This window comes from Epinephelus fuscoguttatus, linkage group LG22 (genome assembly GCF_011397635.1).
Source record: "Epinephelus fuscoguttatus linkage group LG22, E.fuscoguttatus.final_Chr_v1".
Classification (NCBI taxonomy): Eukaryota; Metazoa; Chordata; class Actinopteri; order Perciformes; family Serranidae; genus Epinephelus; species Epinephelus fuscoguttatus.
In genome coordinates this window covers 35,345,792-35,364,723 of record NC_064773.1, presented here as the reverse complement: position 1 = coordinate 35,364,723, position 18,932 = coordinate 35,345,792, and the positions used below count along the sequence as shown (strand labels likewise).

General features: G+C 42.3%; 1 protein-coding gene across 9 annotated transcripts in view; it reads left to right on the top strand.

Annotated features, from left to right (window-relative positions):
* Nucleotides 1-18,932, top strand: part of LOC125882978 (pleckstrin homology domain-containing family A member 5-like) — a 603,488-nt gene that overhangs the window by 454,522 nt on the left and 130,034 nt on the right. For all 9 annotated transcript variants that reach the window (XM_049567036.1, XM_049567042.1, XM_049567037.1 and 6 more), the window contains one exon: nucleotides 13,676-13,962. In XM_049567036.1, coding sequence (XP_049422993.1) covers nucleotides 13,676-13,962 — 287 coding nt within the window. The remainder of the gene's footprint in view (nucleotides 1-13,675; nucleotides 13,963-18,932) is intronic.

The following is an 18,932-nucleotide window of genomic DNA, read 5'->3' as shown; positions in this document are numbered from 1 at the left end:
CCAACCAACACTGCAACATCAAACTTGGATTATTCAACATCCGCTCCCTCTCTGGCAAGGGACAACTACTGCAGGACCCTCTCCTTGACCGCAAGTATGACTTTCTTTGTCTAATGGAGACATGGCAACAACCCAATGACTTTTCTCAGCTGAACGAGTCTACTCCACCTGGGTTTGTTTACAATAGCCAGCCCCGTCTCACCGGCAGAGGAGGAGGTCTCGCGATAATTCACCGCGAGACTTGGAAGGTCTCATCTGTCACTGTGCCTGTGTTTCAGTCATTTGAATCTATGGCTCTACAACTTAATGGACCTACTCCAACTGTTTTAGTCAATATTTACCGTCCTCCTAAACCCAATGAGGATTTTATTGATGATTTCACTACATTTCTCACCCACATCTGTTCACTCTCATCCAATATAATTCTGTTGGGTGATTTCAATATTCACATGGACAACACTAATCATGCTCTCACTAAGAACTTCACTTCTTGCCTGGACAGTTTTGGTCTCCAACAACATATTGATTTCCCTACCCACTCTAAAGGTCATGTTTTGGACTTAGTGTGTTGCTCAGGTGTCACTCCTTTCAACTGTTCTGCTGTCCATCTCCCCATCTCTGATCACATGCTTGTTTCATTTAATTTGAGTTTGTCACTATCCAAAACCAAACAGTCACGTGTTATGTCCTTCCGCAACATAAAAAACATTAATTTAGCAGACCTCACAACAGGCATTGACAGTTTCCCCATCATCAGTCTCCCATGTACCCTGGATCAGCTGGTCTCCTTTTAGAATGATGATCTCGAAACTCTGCTGAATTCACTTGCTCCCCTCAAAACCCAGACTGCCTCATTCCCCCACTCTGCCCCTTGGTTCTCCCCTCACCTACGTCAGCTGAAAGCCAAAGGACGTCAGCTGGAGTGGCTTTCCAGCAAATCCGGACTCGCTGTTCACAAGCAGATGTACCATGCTCACATTCTCCAATGCAAAGATCCCCTCTCCTCAGCCAAATCACAATACTCCGCTGAAATAATCTCTGCTGGTGCTGGGAACACTAGGGCCCTGTTCTCAGTGGTCAACAACACACTGCGCCCCAGATTCCCTTCCCCCACACTTCTACTCCACTGACCACTGTAACTCCCTGATGTCATTTTTCAACTCAAAAATAACTACTATCCACCAGTATCTGACCCCCCACACGTCTAGCTGTCCACCTCCTCTAGTTCTCCGCCCCCCCCTCTCTGTACCACTCTCATGCTTCCATCTCCCCTTCATCCGTAAATCCAAGCCATCCACCTGCTAACTTGACCCCATGCCATCCTTCTTGGTTATAGCCTCCCTCCCCTCTCTGCTGCCCCGATAACTGCCATTATCCATTCCTCCCTGACCACTGGTTCTGTCCCACCACCTCTCAAATCTGCTGCAGTGACACCGATACTGAAAAAACCTGGTTCAGATCCCAGCAACTACAATAACTTTCGTCCCATCTCCAACCTGCCATTTCTCCCTAAAATACTGGAAAAGTGGCATCACAGGTTCAGGCTCATCTCTCTAACAATAACCTCTACGAACAGTTCCAGTCTGGTTTTCGCCCCCACCACAGCACAGAAACGGCCCTCCTTAAAATCACAAATGACCTCCTAATGTCAGCTGACTCCGGACTATTCTCCATCCTGGCTTCCCATCAAACACCGTAATAACTATAAAATCTTCCTCCATACATTTAAGGCCATCCTACACAAGCCTCCTACACATCAGTATCCCCACCCGGTCTCTCAGGTCTGCCTCCTCCATCAGCCTGACTGTCCCCCCAGCCCGTCTGTCCAGAGCCTTCAGCCGCTCTGCCCCTTGACTCTGGAACTCCCTCCCCCCTGACATCAGGATCATTGACTCTATTTTAGTTTTAAAGTCCCACCTCAAAACCTACCTGTTTAGGCAGGCGTATAATGTTTCCTCTGTCTTTTAATGTTCTGCTGCAAACTCTGCACTGTTTTTCTGCTGTATTTTAGATGTGTTTTAATTGTATTGCCTGTATTTTTTTTGATTGTTGTAAGGCGACCTTGAGTGCCATGAAAGGTGCCTTATAGATAAAATGTATTATTATTATTATTATTATTATTATTAAACAACTGTACATCATTTGGGAAAAACATGATACTTGCCAAGGGGAAAAAATTCATCCTGTAGAGCTTACAGCCTATTTTTTATCTAATTGTTGTCCAGTTGTCTTTATCATTCTGTAACCAGAACACATCGACTGTTGAGGAGAAGCAGGAATTTGCCGCACTAATCTTAAAACCTATTTTTGTTGCATACTATGCTGGAGTAGAGTTCACGGATTGAAAATTTAGCTGCATTTGAATCCATTCCATATGAATCTGGCTGCTCTAATCACAAATCAAAGATCCCAGACAATGGCAAATAGTGTAGCCCTAATAGTCTCAACTGAACAGCAGGCTAACAGAGGAACATTTACCCAATTATATTAGATTTCATTATAGAAATCTCATTTGAGAAAACATTTGGGGCTTAACAATAACAATAAACAACAATAAATAGAAATAGCTCTGAATACAGGTACAACATGCATGAATCAAATAGGTGAATCTTAGCGACATCAGGGATATGTTGGCATAATTTGAATATATTAAGAATATTTTCCTTAGTATAAAATAACCCAAAAATTAAATTGTTGTGTCCTCTTTACCTTAGAATGAGACATTTATATCTACATAGGCAGCGGGTCTGTGTTTATGGAGATCACCATGTTGCAATTAGCTTGTTCTCGTATGTTGTCTAGGCTCGATTATTGTTTGTCTTCTGAGTTTTTCACAATAGAATAACTGAAACTGTTCCTCCCACTTTTTGTGGTGGTGCAACAACCAGCGCAAGCAGCACTTCAACTGTTAAGTATTTTCCAGGCTTTGAAATTTGCTTTTGTGATATGTGTGGTGCCCAGGTGAGGAGGGGCTCAAACAAGTGAAAGGTTTTCTGGTGCAAAGTCAATCTGCCAACAATCTGGTCATATTGTCAACAAGAGCAAACTACAATGGAAACTCATTTCAGCTGCAATCTCTATCTGCAATGTCATTCTTTCAGTCATTACCCAAAATCATAACTATAGTTGAGGTATGGGTAGTAGATGGACCAGTGAATCCAAAGCTTTGCTTTCCAGCTCAGTTCCCTCTTCACCACGATAGTCTGGCCCAATGCCCACATCACGCCCACATCTGATACGATGTCAAACCACCTATTCATCTCATGCTCCGTTTTACCCTCACTCATGAACAAGACCCCGAGATACTTAAACTCCTTCGCTTGAGGCAGTAACCCTCTCCCCACTCGTAAGGGGCAATCCACTGTTTTTCAGCAGAGAACCATAGCCTCAGATTTGAAGGTGCTGACTCACATTCTAACACTTGGCTGCAAACCACCCCAGTGCATGCTGGAGGTCACGGTGTGATGAAGCCAACAGAACCACATCATCTGCAAAGAGCAGAGATGTAAATCTGAGGTCCCCAAACTGAACCCCTTGTCCCTTGAGATCCTGTCCATCACAAACAGAATTAGTGACAAGGGACAACCCTGGCCAACACCCACTGAAAAACATCTTTGACTTATGGCGAGTATGCAGACACAGCTCTCGCATTGGTTATAAAAGAACTGGGTGGTTCATAACAACCACCCTGGTTAACTTTGCAAATTATCCTGTAAAACTTCAAATAATAGCCCGCACTATTATTTGCTTAAATCACTGAACTAAACATGCCTATTTTTGGGACAGGTCTTTAATCCCTTTCATACAAAACTGTTGCTCAGTAAACATGGGGAAATACATCAGAGAGAGACAGTTACGACACTCAATTTACCACCTCAGGATTACGGCAACCAGCATACCGACAAAGCATCACTTTATCCTGTTAAAATGATACCCACAAACCCTTTTGATTTGACACATAAATGGACATTATGGCCACCTTAGAAGTAAAGAGTCACCACCTTTTTCTTTCTTTTTTTGTCTCTCTTGCTTACCATGCCAGTAAATCTCTTCTTAAGTGTTCATGGTTTCAGTAAAATGAACTGAACAATTGAATTATGGTGGATTTAAGCGAACTAACAATCTCCAAATTGACTAAAGTTTAAACATTTATCTTTGTATTGTAGGGAATGTACTGGTATTATAGAAAAATGGGGATACTATTTGTTGGTAATCTATAGCAATACTATGTTTAACACGGTGGTGCCATTTGTTGGGACTAAGCCTCACCAAGGGCCTAACCTTGTAATAGATCTATAATTAAAGTATCAAAATGTCTATCAGAAATAATTAATAATTATTAATAATTATTATTAATAATGTTAGATAATGTGACTTAATTTACATCATTTTTTCGAGTACTGTGCTGGTTAGAGTGGCAGCAAGTCTATGTAGCTCCTGTTTTTTAAGTCATTTTTGAGTGTGGTTTTTTTTTTATTAATGATTGTTAATTTTTCAAATATGAGTAAAGTTGTGTACACGAGGGACGATCTTCTGGCTCTGAGAGGAGCGACTTACAGAGTTAAACACCCGATATCGGCCGAGCTGAGGAAGTCATTTTGAGGCTGCAGAGCAGGAGCAAACCTAAGGGCTAGGAGGTGGACATACAAGCCTTTCCTGCCATTCATAATAATGGGGACTGTAAACTCATTATCCAGCAAGTGTGATAAACTGCTGGCATTGGTGAGGAGCCGACGACTCTACAGGGAGTGTAGTCTGATGTCCTTCACGGTGACGTGGCTGAATGACAATGTGCCTGACACCTGTGTGAACCTAACAGGCTTCTCTTCTGTGCGAGTGGACAGGGATGCGAAGGCGAGCAGCAACAAGACAGGTGGGGGACTGATCCTGCTTGTGAACAATAAATGGTGTCATCCTGGAGATATCACAGTGAAGGACAAGATCTGCTTCAGGATATTGAACTGTTGGCAGTCGGTCTTGGACCATATTATGTGCCTCGGGATTTTTCGCACATTGTCACCATTATTGTTTACATTCCACTGTGGGCAGCAATGGCAGTGGCATGTGACCTCATCCATGAAACTGTTGCTAGGATTCAGACCCAGCATCCTAGTGCATTCATTGCAATAACGGGGGATTTTAACAACACTACTCTCTCCTCCCATCTCTCTGGGTTTGTTCAATATGTGGACTGTCCCACCAGGGAGAATAAGACACTGGATTTGTTTCACAGAATTGCCAAGGACGCCTACCATCCCTCTGCCCTACCACCTCTTGGTAGGGCAGAGGGACGGTAGGATGGTAGGACTTGGCAAGTGCTTTTAATAGGGAGTAGATCAATTACTTACAGTTACAATATCTGGGGGTCCTCCTGGATGATAAACTGGACTGGTCTTCTAACACGCCCTCTACAAGAGGGGGCAGATCCGCTTGTTCCTCCTGCAGACACTGAGGTCCTTTGATGTGTGTTGAGATGTTGACCATGTTCTATCACACAGTGGTGGCCAGTGCACTGTGCTATGCTGCAGTGTGTTGGGGAAGCAGCTTGACAGACAAAATCACCAAGCGTTTGGACAAGCTGGTTAAAAAAGCTGGCTCAGTGCTCTGCAGGAGATTGGATCCACTAAGAACTGTTGTGGAGAGGGGCACATTAAACAAATTAAAAGCTTTAATGGACAATAGCAGACACCCTCTCCACAGCCTCCTGGAGCAACAGAGGAGCAGCTGCAGCAGTTGGCTCATCTCACTGTATTGCAGAACAGAGTTTTTCAGAGGATCCTTCATCCACACGGCAATAAGACTGTTGAATAAGTCCTGAATCCAATCACACACACACTAACAAATTTTCACAACTGAACTGGACTGTGTACTGGACAGTTTTATTTTAATTTAATCTGTATTTATGCACTTATTTTAATGTATTTTCTTTTCTTTTTTTTTTATGAGCTGCTGGACAGCTGAATTTCCCTTTGGGATAAATCAAGTTCTTTCTATTTCTATTTCTGTTTCTATTAAATCACCTCATGGGGCACCATTCCCAAGAAGGGAAAAATGATAACCAATTAGTGATATCTGTATCAAAAATTTCACTAAACTGTCAATTTGGAATTATGATTAATAATTTAATTAATAACTATAACCACATTAATAGTAAAGCCTATTATTCCTCCTGAAGTATTCCGGAGTTCTTGACATAACAGAAGTTGACTATTGATTCACTCTTGTGCAATATTGGACAGACAGCAGGTATGAATCCAAAAATATATTTATTCATACAAGCATAGGGGTGTGTGTGTGTGTGTGTGTGTGTGTGTGTGTGTGTGTGTGAGAAAGGGAGAGTGAGAGAGAGAGAGAGAGAGAGAGAGAGAGAGTGCAGAGGATGTTTAGTTGCATGCAAGACTGTCAGTAAAGAGCATTAGCAAACTAACATCACTTAGCTTTGGCAAAGCCAACTAACCAATATTCTAACTGCAAACAATCGCAATCAACAAGTTAAACAGTCTTGCTTTGCCTGTACAACTGTAATAATGCTATGCCCAGTTGTTACGTTACCAGTCCTTGAATGGATGGAAGAAAGAGTCGCTTTGTGGTGTGCTGCTTTTGTTAGCAGGTAGAGGAAGGCTGGAAAGAGCTGTGGTTCCAGAAGCAGTCTTTGTTGTGTCCTTGTTCCAAAAGTGCAGATCCGAGGAAGGCGGTCGCTCAGGGTCCTTGCGGAGTTAGACATTGGGGTGCTAACTCTACTTGGTTCTCCTTGTTGCTGGAAAGTTAGCTGCAAACCTTGTGTTTGCACACTAACTTCTCTGGTTTCAGGTTTTGGCCCTACTGTAGGCATGTAGGTCATGGTCCAGGAGAAAGAGTTTCTGTGAGCAACTGCCCTCCTTTTTGTGGTTCAGGGCAAGGGCCTCTGAGCTGGTCAGAGCCCAGGAGGAAGAAGGTCTGTCTGGGCTGGTCATGGCCCAGGAGCAAAGAGAGAGCCTGTCTGGGCTGGTCAAGGGCCGAGGAGGAAAGAGGACAGACTTTGTGAGAGCGCACAACTTTTCCTGAAGTTTGCTTGGTGATATCACAGATGGGCAAGTCACTGTAAAAGTACTGTCCAATCAAGTTTGACGACTGGTCTCACTTGGGTGTGACCATGAGGCATCCTGTGGAGATGAGTGTCAAATAGCTGAGGTCTCTTACCATTTCCCAACAGTATGCACAATCTAAGCAACTAACTAATGTTAGCTCAAGTGGGTAGCAAAACAACCTGGTTTTATACATCCAAAGAACTTATAAAAATGAACTGCTTGGCAACCAGACCACGTGTCTAATTGAAGCAGGGCTTTATTTGTCAAAATGTGAAGTCACACTGGGCTAGTGTCAAACTAAGTCAGTCTACATACAGACAGCTGTCATTTGAGCTTATTAGGAACAATTCACTATCAGCTGAACTAGCTTGTTGTCCTTGTGTAAGACATAATGTTAGTGTCAGTGGATGAGAGACTGTGGACGGAGCATATTGAAACATATTGAATATCGTTGTATACATGTTTACATATTCATGCTTGCTGAACACATGTATTGATAAAGTATTGGCTTTTTATTCACTAATGTCACTTACACTGACGAGTGTAGCTGCCATCAACTCGAGTCATTTTCGAGTTATCTTCCCTTCGTTTCCACCACGGCCGCTCGGCTGTTCACCGGTAACTGTGTCACATAGGTGTATCAATCAATCAATCAATCAATCAATTTTATTTATAAAGCCCAATATCACAAATCACAATTTGCCTCACAGGGCTTTACAGCATACGACATCCCTCTGTCCTTAAGACCCTCACAGCGGATAAGGAAAAACTCCCCAAAAAAACCCCTTTGACGGGAAAAAAAAACGGTAGAAACCTCAGGAAGAGCAACTGAGGAGGGATCCCTCTTCCAGGACGGACAGACGTGCAATAGATGTCGTACAGAACAGATCAGCATAATAAATTAACAGTAATCCATATGACACAGAGAGAGAGAGAGAGAGAGAGAGAGAGAGAGAGAGATGCAGGTAATGACAGTAGCTTACAACAACATTAATGAAAGTAATAATATTATAGTTATGGTTCTGGTTACTGCGGTACAATATGTTGAAAGTATGTATTAATACCTGGCAGTATACATGTGTGACAATAATCATATGTGTATAATAACAGAAGAAGTATGACTAATGACTAATGATGGCAGCAGCAGCAGGAGGCATCTGGCAGGACCACGGCAGCAGCACAACCACACACGTCACGCTGTCCAGGCACCGCTGTGATATGAGTTAATCTGAGAGACAGTGGAGCACAAAGGCTCCGGAGAAGAAGCCGAGTTAGTGACATCCAGAATGGCCGAGTTAGCAAGATGCAGTAATAGAATACGAGAGAGAGAGAGAGAGAGAGAGAGAGAGAGAGAGAGAGAGAGAGAGAGAAGGAGAGAAGGGGCCCGGTGTATTATAGGGGGGTCCTCCGGCAGACTAGGCCTAAGTCAGCCTAACTAGGGGCTGGTACAGGGCAAGCCTGAGCCAGCCCTAACTATAAGCTTTATCAAAGAGGAAAGTCTTAAGTCTAGTCTTAAATATGGAGACGGTGTCTGCCTCCCGGACCGTAACAGGAAGATGATTCCACAGGAGAGGAGCCTGATAGCTAAAGGCTCTGGCTCCTGATCTACTTTTGGAGACTTTAGGGACCACGAGTAACCCTGTGTTCTCAGAGCGCAGTGTTCTGGTGGGATAATATGGCACTATGAGCTCTCTAAGATATGACGGAGCTTGACCATTTAGAGCTTTATAAGTTAACAGTAGGATTTTAAATTCAATTCTGGATTTTACAGGGAGCCAGTGCAGAGAAGCTAAAACAGGAGAGATATGATCGCGTTTCTTAGTTCCTGTTAGTACACGTGCTGCTGCATTCTGAATTAGCTGGAGAGTTTTTAAGGACTTACTAGAGCTACCTGATAATAGAGAGTTACAGTAATCCAGCCTTGAGGTAACAAAAGCGTGGACCAATTTTTCTGCATCTTTCCGGGTCAGGATAGGCCTAATTTTCGCAATATTACGCAGATGAAAAAATGCAGTCCGTGAGGTTTGCTTTAAATGAGAATTAAAAGACAAATCTTGATCAAATATTACTCCGAGGTTTCTTACGGTAGTGGCAGGGGCCAGAGCAATGCCATCTAGAGAAACTATGTCATCAGATAAAGAGTCTCTGAGTTGTTTGGGGCCAAGAACAATAACTTCAGTTTTGTCTGAATTTAACATCAGGAAATTGGTGCTCATCCAAGTTTTTATGTCTTTAAGGCAATTATGGAGTTTAGTTAATTGATTGCTTTCTTCTGGCTTCATTGATAAATACAACTGAGTATCATACCCATAACCATGTAAATTTATAGAGTGATTTCTAATGATGTTACCTAAAGGAAGCATATATAGAGTAAACAGGATTGGTCGAGCACAGAACCTTGCGGAACTCCAAAACAAACTTTAGTACGTAAGGATGGTTCATTGCGAACGTCAACAAATTGAAAACGATCAGATAAATAAGATTTAAACCAGCTTAGTGCTGAACCTTTTAAGCCAATTAAGTGATCCAGTCTCTGCAGTAGAATTTGATGGTCAATTGTGTCAAGCCGCACTAAGATCTAATAAAACAAGTACAGAGACGAGTCCTTTGTCTGAAGCAATCAGAAGGTCATTTGTAATTTTAACTAGAGCTGTCTCAGTGCTATGATGCACTCTAAATCCTGACTGAAATTCCTCAAATAAATTATTATCCTGGAGAAAATCACACAGCTGGTCTGCGACTACTTTCTCAAGGATCTTTGACATAAAGGGAAGATTAGATATTGGTCTATAATTGGCTAACACCTCTGGATCCAGGGTGGGCTTTTTTAGTAGAGGTTTAATTACAGCTACCTTAAAAGACTGTGGTACATAGCCTGTTAATAAGGATATATTGATCATATCTAATATATGAGTGTTAACTAAAGGAAAGACCTCCTTAAGTAGCCTAGTTGGGATGGGGTCTAAGAGACACGTTGATGATTTGGATGAAGAAATCACTGCAGTCAATTCTTGAAGAGAAATTGGAGAGAAGCAATCTAAATATATATTAGATTTTACAGCTGTGTTTGAGGTTAGATAGGTACTATCTGAGGGCAAGAGGTCATGAATTTTGCCTCTAATAGTTAGAATTTTGTCATTAAAAAAGCTCATAAAATCATTACTGCTAAGGGCTAAGGGAATACGAGGCTCAATAGAGCTTTGACTCTCAGTCAGCCTGGCTACAGTGCTGAAAAGAAACCTGGGGTTGTTCTTATTGTCTTCTATTAATGCTGAGTAATAGTTTGCTCTGGCATTGCGGAGGCCCCTCTTATAAGTTTTGAGACTGTCTGTCCAGATTAAACGAGATTCTTCCAGTTTGGTTAATCGCCAATTCCTTTCAAATTTTCGCGATATTTGTTTTAACTTACGGGTTTGACAGTTATACCAAGGAACGAACTTTCTTTGTTTTTTTAACTTCTTTTTAAGAGGAGCTACAGAGTTGAGCGTTGTTCGTAGCGAGCCTACGGTGCTATCAACAAAATGATCAATTCGGGAGAGGTTAAAGTCGGCACGGGAAACCTCTGTTACTGAAGGTATTGGTATTGAATTTAACGACGAAGTAATCTTTTCCTTAAGTTTTGCGACAGCACTATCTGATAAACATCTAGTATAGTAACTGTTGCTGAGTGGCGTGTAATCGAGTAAAAAGAAATCAAAAGTAATCAGATAATGATCCGATAGCGAGGGATTCTGTGGAAAGACTTTTAGGTTATCAATTTCAATTCCATACGTCAGAACTAGATCGAGGTATGGTTAAAACAGTGAGTAGGTACATGTACACCCTGACTGAAGCCAATGGAGTCTAATAATGAGATAAACACGGTAGCCAGGGAGTCATTATCAACGTCGACATGAATGTTAAAATCGCCTACAATAATAACTTTATCTGATTTAAGAACTAAACTGGATAAAAACTCTGAGAATTCAGATACAAATTCAGAATACGGGCCAGGAGCACGGTACACTATAACAAATAATAGTGGCTGCGAGGTTTTCCAGGTCGGATGTAAAAGACTAAGAACGAGGCTTTCAAATGAATTATAATCTAGTTTAGGTTTAGGATTGATTAACAGGCTAGAGTTAAAAATGGCTGCAACTCCCCCTCCTCGGCCGCTGCCTCGAGGAATGTGGGTATTATTATGACTGGGAGGAGTGGACTCATTTAGACTGACATATTCATCTTGACACAGCCAGGTTTCAGTGAGACTGAGTAAATCAATATGATTATCTGATATTAATTCGTTTACTAACACTGCTTTAGACGATAGAGACCTGATATTCAACAGTCCGCATTTAATTCTCCTGTTTTGTCTTTCTGTCACAGAAGAGGTTTTAATTTTTATGAGGTTGTTATGCACAACTCCTCTTTGTTTAATTTTAGATTTAGATAATTTAGGCAGTCGGGGGACAGACACCGTTTGTATAAAACTATTAAAACTATGGCTGGGTAACTGAACTAGAAGCTCAGAGAGGCGTTTAGGACTGCGTCTCCGAGTCCTGGTCTCAACTCTGGGTTGTCAGGGATTTAAATTACTAATAAAGTTTGCCAGGTTCCTAGAAATGAGAGCAGCTCCATCCAAAGTGGGATGAATGCCGTCTCTCCTAATAAGACCAGGTTTTCCCCAGAAAGTTTGCCAATTATTAACAAAACCCACATCGTTTGCTGGACACCACCTGGACAGCCAGCGGTTAAATGATGACATGCGGCTAAACATGTCATCACTGGTCAGATTTGGGAGGGGTCCAGAGAAAACTACGAGTCCGACATCGCTTTTGCGTATTCACACACGAAGCAATATTAATTTTAGTGACCTCCGATTGGCGTAACCGGGTGTCATTGCCACGTGAATAACAATTTTACTGAATCTACGCTTTAGCCAGCAGCTTTAAATTTGATTCAATGTCGCCCGCTCTGGCCCCAGGGATACATTTGACTATGGCCGCTGGTGTTGCTAACTTCACGTTTCTCAGAATAGAGCTGCCAATAACCAGAGTTTTATCCTCAGCGGGTGTGTCGCTGAGTGGGGAAAAGCGGTTGGAAACGTGAACAGGCTGGTGGTGAGCCGTGGGCTTCGGCTTGGAGCTGTGCTTCTGGCGGACCGTGACCCAACCTCCCGGCTGAACGGGAGTTACCGGAGGACAGTTAGCAGAGGCTAAGGCTATGCTATGTGGCTCCGCACCGGCTACAGGGGGCTGGCTAACTACCGCAGCTGCTGAATGGTTTTCCATGGTGCGGAGCCGCGCTTCTAATTCACTAAGCCTCGCCTCCAACGCAGCAAATAAGCTACACTTGTTACAATTACCACCGTCGCTAAAGGAGGCAGAGGCATAACTGAACATTTGACACACCGAGCAAGAAAGAGCAGGAGAAGGAGAAGCCATGGCTAAGCTAATGTAGCTAACAAGGCTAAGAGCGTGCAAACAACAGCTAAGAGATTAGCGAGAAAGTCGTAGAAAGGAGGAGAGCTATAGGTGCTTAAACAGAACCAGTGTGGGTTATGACTTGAAGTAGACGTAAAAGCAGCGTTAAAGCAACTGAGGTGAGAAAGCAGGCAAGTGGAATTCACCAGAGCAGTACAGAGACGCTGTCACAGAAACACCGGAAATGACACAACTCGCTTACCGCAATACGTCAGCACGACCGATGTGTGGAGAAGGAATTCAGCACTGGCACAGAGCGCAGAGGAGAACTGATACCGTCAGCACTTATCAGTACTACGGTCTTTGACAATTTAGCCCTGGGGCTAATTTAGTACCGGGTTTCGGTACCCATCCTTATTCAAAATACAAACGAAGTGAAGCCTGTAGAAATGAAATAAAGTTTGCAGCGGCTGCCCATACCAGGAAGTGCGGAACGCTGCAAGCGTGTTTTCCACCAATCAGTGTTCTTCAACACACAGCCCCGCCCCTCAAGAATTCCAGGTAATCTGAAAAGTCCTACCCCCCTACTAGGTACTTGGTTTTTCAAAATCCCGAGTAAATGAGAAAAGTTCCTACGGTGGAAAAGGGGCTATTGTGTATGGCGCTTTGGAGTTGCATTTTTGATGTATGAAAGGCGCTATATAAATAAAGTTTGATTGATTGATTGATTGATTGATTGATGGCTGTCTGCTGTGTTTACCCTAATTGAATCACATGCAAATTAGCCCAGGGCTGAACAGAATAACTAGTTTTAGAGCTTTGAGACCCATGATGTGACTGACTGAGGGCATATTTATCTATCACCATACCCTCTGATCTATACTCATCTGATCTCTATAACATATACTCACCTAGCCCTTTGCCCTCTCGGCCACATATTCTTGTTAAGCCTAGCTCTTGTTACTTGTTGTTGCGCTTGCACAATTAAATTAGGGATCTTGATATGATTTGGCAGTCAGCTCAAGACTTGGATATCAGGGCTTCCCACTAGTCCATGACTTCATAACATAAACAAATTTATGGCCATTTAAATTGCCTAGATTACCCTTTCAGTTTCTCCCCAAAGAGTGATCCAGATACAGATTGAAACCTGACAAACTAACCTCTCCCCTTAGTAGTCATCCCTTTGTTTGTTTTTTCCCCTAGTGTTACGTCCTATCAGACCTTACCCAGGAACATGCCCAGCCACCGTGCTCAGATTGTGCCCCGCTACCCAGAGGGCTATCGCACGCTGCCCCGCAACAGCATGATGAGGCCCGACAGCATCTGCAGTGTTGCAGGCTCTGTGTATGACCGGGCCCTCCGTCCTGCTTCCACCAACCCTATCACCACAGCTGAGAAGAGGAAGTCGATGAGGGACGACACCATGTGGCAGCTCTATGAGTGGCAGCAGAGGCAGGCCTTCTCCAGGCAAAGTCTGGCTCAGCCAACAGGTACAGAAACCACAGATAGAGCAATGACATGGTAGTTTTCAAATAGACCATTTTACTAGCCTATATCTACCTTAGACTGCTAGATATGATATGGTATGGAATACTGAAAAGCCTTTTCCCCCTTTCTGTAGAGACAAACAACAAATACAAGTCACTGAGCTGTTCGTTCCTTCCGCTCCCCGCTCAAAGCCGCTCTGTGATGCTCTGCTCACTATGGCTCCATACTCAACTCAGATTTCACTCCGCTTCACTCAAAATGCTCACCGTTCGCTCAGTTTCCTTTTGAAAGTACTTTGTGAGCTCCATTGTCATACTTGAAGCAGCTGCATTTTTAAAATGAAATTTTTCATGTGCAATACTATGGTGTAAGACAACTATCAAAAAGATGTGTTCATAATTTTAACCATTCGTATTCGTAATGTTAAACATTTGTCTGTCAATAAAATTGTTGTACACAAAATTCTGTCATATACGTGAGTCTGAAATTGTTCGGGTTAGGATTGTTTTTATGTGAGTATGAATCTAAAAGCTGTGAGTGCAAAGTCTTGTGAATACAACTCTAATTTCTACAACTACAGTCCTCACTGTGAATACGAATTCAAGTTTGTGAGTATGAGTAGAAAAGTGTTGAAATTACGTCACTGAGGTCACAGGCAGGTCACAGGGCAAAGTAATCAAACCGCGATTCCTCCAAACGCACATGCCCCAAAGGCAAAGATGGCTGACAACAGCGGACCGAGTGGAGCTGTCAGCTTATGTTGCTGTGTCCTATTTCTGCAGTCCTGTAAATCATTCTTTAGACCAAACAGCCTACATCAAGAAATTTCTGATGTAAGCTGCTAACAGCAGAGTTGGAACAGAAGGATATGCAGGTTTGACTCTGAGCTGAGAGTAAATGATGAAGGTATAGTGTACAGTTGGTGCTGTGACTGGCTGGTAACTGAAGCCTGATCCACTGAATCGTGTAAGATAAGAACAACCCAAATGTGTCTTTATTTTTCGTTTATTTTTCATTTTAATTTCTGCCTCACTATCAACACATGCTCATTCTTCCATACAGGTAGGCCTACATGTGGTTCTGAAATGAAAAGTAAATGCATGTTATATATAACTAGGTTGTAAATAAACCATAAACATCAAATATCAAATTAAATTAATAGTATTAAATAGATCTGCATCAATAATCTCAAAAATAAGCCAACAGTTCACAAAGAGACAACCAGGCATACATTTAAGTACTCATACTGCCATCTACTGGTGGAGAGTCATCTTAACCTACTTCCACTCTGTTTTGCTCAGGCAACAGCGCGTTATGGTGGAAACCCAGTTAAATACCACTGCTAACAGTAACAACTCTGCACACACAGTAATTGCTGGTAATTGTTGGTTAAACTATATTGCAAACTGTATTGCACCAAAAAATGCAAATCATTAATCTAAGACTTTACTCATGCTGTGAAGATGAATCAAATGCACAATATTAATCTACATGTAATCAATCCCATTTTTGGTGTATTTATTTACTTATTAATTTGTCTGATTGATTAATTTATATTAATGTATTTTTCCTCAGATGTTACCCTGGTATGTGCTCGGTCCGCTGTCGTCAGCCATCTTTGCCTTTGGGGCATGCGTGTTTGGAGGAATCGCGGTTTGATTACTTTCCCCTGTGACCTGCCTGTGACCTCAGTGACAGGCATTTCAAAACTTTTCTACTCCACCCACAAAGTTGAATTCATGTTCACAGTGAGGACTTCGTAGTTTAGAAATTAGAGTTGTATTCACAAGACTTTGCACTCACAGCTTTTAGATTCATACTCATATAAAAACAATCCTAACCCGAACAATTTCACAGACTCACGTATATGACAGCAGAATTTTGTGTACAACAATTTTATTGAAAAACAAACATTACGAAGACGAATTATGCACACATCTTTTTGATAGTTGTCTTACACCATACAATACACAGATGCATTTCTGGGTCAGGCGTGCTTGGCACTTGTGGTGTGAGCAGAACCGGAGCAGAAATGAAGCGGGATAGAGCAGAAGAAAAGTCCACACCTAAGCCTTTTAAAACATCTGCACTGTGCTCCATCCAAAATCCTTCTGCCCGCTGACACTTCACTCCGCTGACATGCTCTGAGAACCAGAGACAACAAGAGAACGATTTAAAAGAGACAACTTTATTATACAAATAGGAAATTATAGTAAGAGCTGTAAAATCCATTTTTCCATTTGTTAAAGTTTCTCAATCAGATTCCTTTTATTGTAAGTTCTGTTGGGGGTGCCATGCCATTGTTCCAACGGCTGAAAATTAGAAAGCCCTATTAGCCAGAAAAAAGCCCCATTGGATCTAAAGCCCATTCTCTGACAGCTTTTATCCCAAAAACAAACTCCCATTGCTCCCAACTCCCCTTTCTCCAAAAATACACATATCCTGCAGTTAGCTTGAGTATGCCTGCTTCTTTTGAGCTACTAATCCCAGGTGATTTTACCAACCCTTTGCTGCGTTTCCCAGCCACAATTGAGCCACCGATCCTGGGTGTTTTTATCGATCCTTTGCAACGTTCCCGCAGTGTTTGAGCCACCAATCCCCGGTGTTTTTTACCTATCCATGGCCATGTTTCTCAGTATTTTTAGAGCCACTGATCCTGCATGTTTTTACTGACTTTTGGCAGTATTTCCCAGTGGCTTTTCCAAGGGCCATTTGAGCCACTGATTCCAGGTGTTTTTACCAACCCTTCACCGCGTTTCCCAGTGGCATTGGAGCCTGATCCTGGGTGTTTTTACAGACCCTTCGCTGCATTTAATAGTAGCATTTGAGCCACCAGCCCCAGATGTTTTACTGACCCTTTGCAATGTTTCCCAGCAACATGTGAGCCACAGATCCTGGGTGTTGCTAGAGACTCTGTGGTGTTCCCCTGCAGCGCATGAGCCACTGCTTGCAGGTCTTTTAACCTATCCTTGGCCGACCCTTTGCAGTGTTTCTAAGCAGCACTGGAGCCACTGATACCAGAGTCCTCTCAGAGCGCTCCTGACTTAGCCTAAAAATTCCTTGGTATGACGCAGTCTTCTAAAAGCTGTGATTGGTTGTTACAAAAAGGAAAAAAAGAAAAAAAAAGAAAAACAAATGCGCTCCTAGTAATGAATGGACAGTGAAATCAACCGATCATAGAACTTAGACTGTATTAAGAAATGTGTAATCGTGAAAATAATTTTGTCATGATGATGAAACTCAGCAAAATTAAATTAATTGTTACAAAGCTTCAAAATGTTTGAACATACCTCATTCACATGCCCATTATTACATTGATTTGCTTGTTGTTGTGTTTACTCGCCATGCTGGTAATTTTACAACTTAATCTATTTGATATTAATGGTGGACGCAGACTCAGCTGTCAGCAATTACTGTTATTGCTGGCCTCCTTGTAAAAAGCGGTTTGATTTGGCAGAATCACCAAAACAACTAATGAAATGGAGAAAAAAAGAACAAGAAAGCCAAACTGGACAGAAGAGCAGTGCCTGCTGTTGGCGCAGCTCATGGAGGAGAACAACGGAGCTTTAAGAGGGAAATTCGGTCCCGGGATCACGGCACAAGGGAAGAGGCAGACTTGGGAGCGCATTGCCCGACAAATCAATACGTCGTTCCCTCTCCTTTTACGCACAAGCGATGAGTGTGAGAAGTGCTGGTACGTGCTGCAATCCAAAGCGGACATTATTGCATTACTACGCTGGGTGGGAAAAGTAAGCTCATCCCTGATGAGGTCAACCACAAACATTATCCCTGCACGATCAAGCTGGTAGCGTCTTATTAAATCACTGTCGTTCAATATACAGAGAATATCTCTCCTTCCTCTCTGTCTTTCCGCCATCTTCTCTGTTTAAGACACTCTTAGGCTTCTTAAAAGTCCTCCTCCCTCCTCTTAACAGTTTTTCACCTTAGGAGCTCTCTTAATGCCTAAGATGCTTTGTGAATAACTTTTATCTTACCAAGGGAAAATTCTAAGAAAAATCTTAGAATTCAAGGAATTCTAAGATTTTTCTTAGAATGACGTCACTAAGAGCTACTTTTAATCTTAGGATTCATGGTGAATACGGGCCCAGGTGTTTTCATAGACACTTCACTGTGTTTCTCAGCAGTGTTTGAGCCACCAATCCTGGGTGTTTTTACCAACCCTTTGTGGTGCTTCCCAGTGACGTTTCACTGTGGTCTTTGAGCCACTGAACTCAGTTGTTTTTCACTGACCCATGCTTCCTTTCCAGCAGCTTTTGTACCACCGAACGAAGGTATTATAGACTAAAAAATGATCTTTTTCCCAAATGTAACTTTTGTTTTTTGAGAAATGACATTTGAAGCAATGGCCGTTTGTTTTTGGGATGACGGGCTGTCAGAGCAAAGGACTTTGGGTCCAATAGGACACAGATTAACAGGGCTTTAGAATTTTGGGTTGTTGGAACAAAAGGCAATCCCCCATTTTGGTTTATTTGCTACCAGGTCTGTTTAGGCTGAGTTATAGTTGCAGTCAGATGGGAGTTAGTAGGTAGTTCAGTAGGTAAATTGCAAGTCCTTTTCAGGACAGGTTTATTTTCTCGCCCATGTAGTGAAAGACACTACGTCTACAGATATATTTTCCAAATATGGGGTTGCAGCACCATTTGTACAATCCACCCTTCATATGTTTCCAGTGTTTTGTTGGTTCATTATATATTGATTTTGCAGGATGACTGGCACCATCATTACTTGTATTTGTGTGTTGCAAGTAAAGTCATCCTAAAAAGTGTTATTAGACATGCTTTTCATCTTAGTACCTCTTATTAGCATATCTTGTGTCATGTGTTTCTCTGAAAAAAATCACATTTGAGTTGTACTTTTAAAAGGCTGACATCTCTTTTTTGAAACATAAGTACAGTTTCATGACCTTCAGAGAAAATGTTCTAGGGAATGAAAGCTTCTTATTTCACTGTGC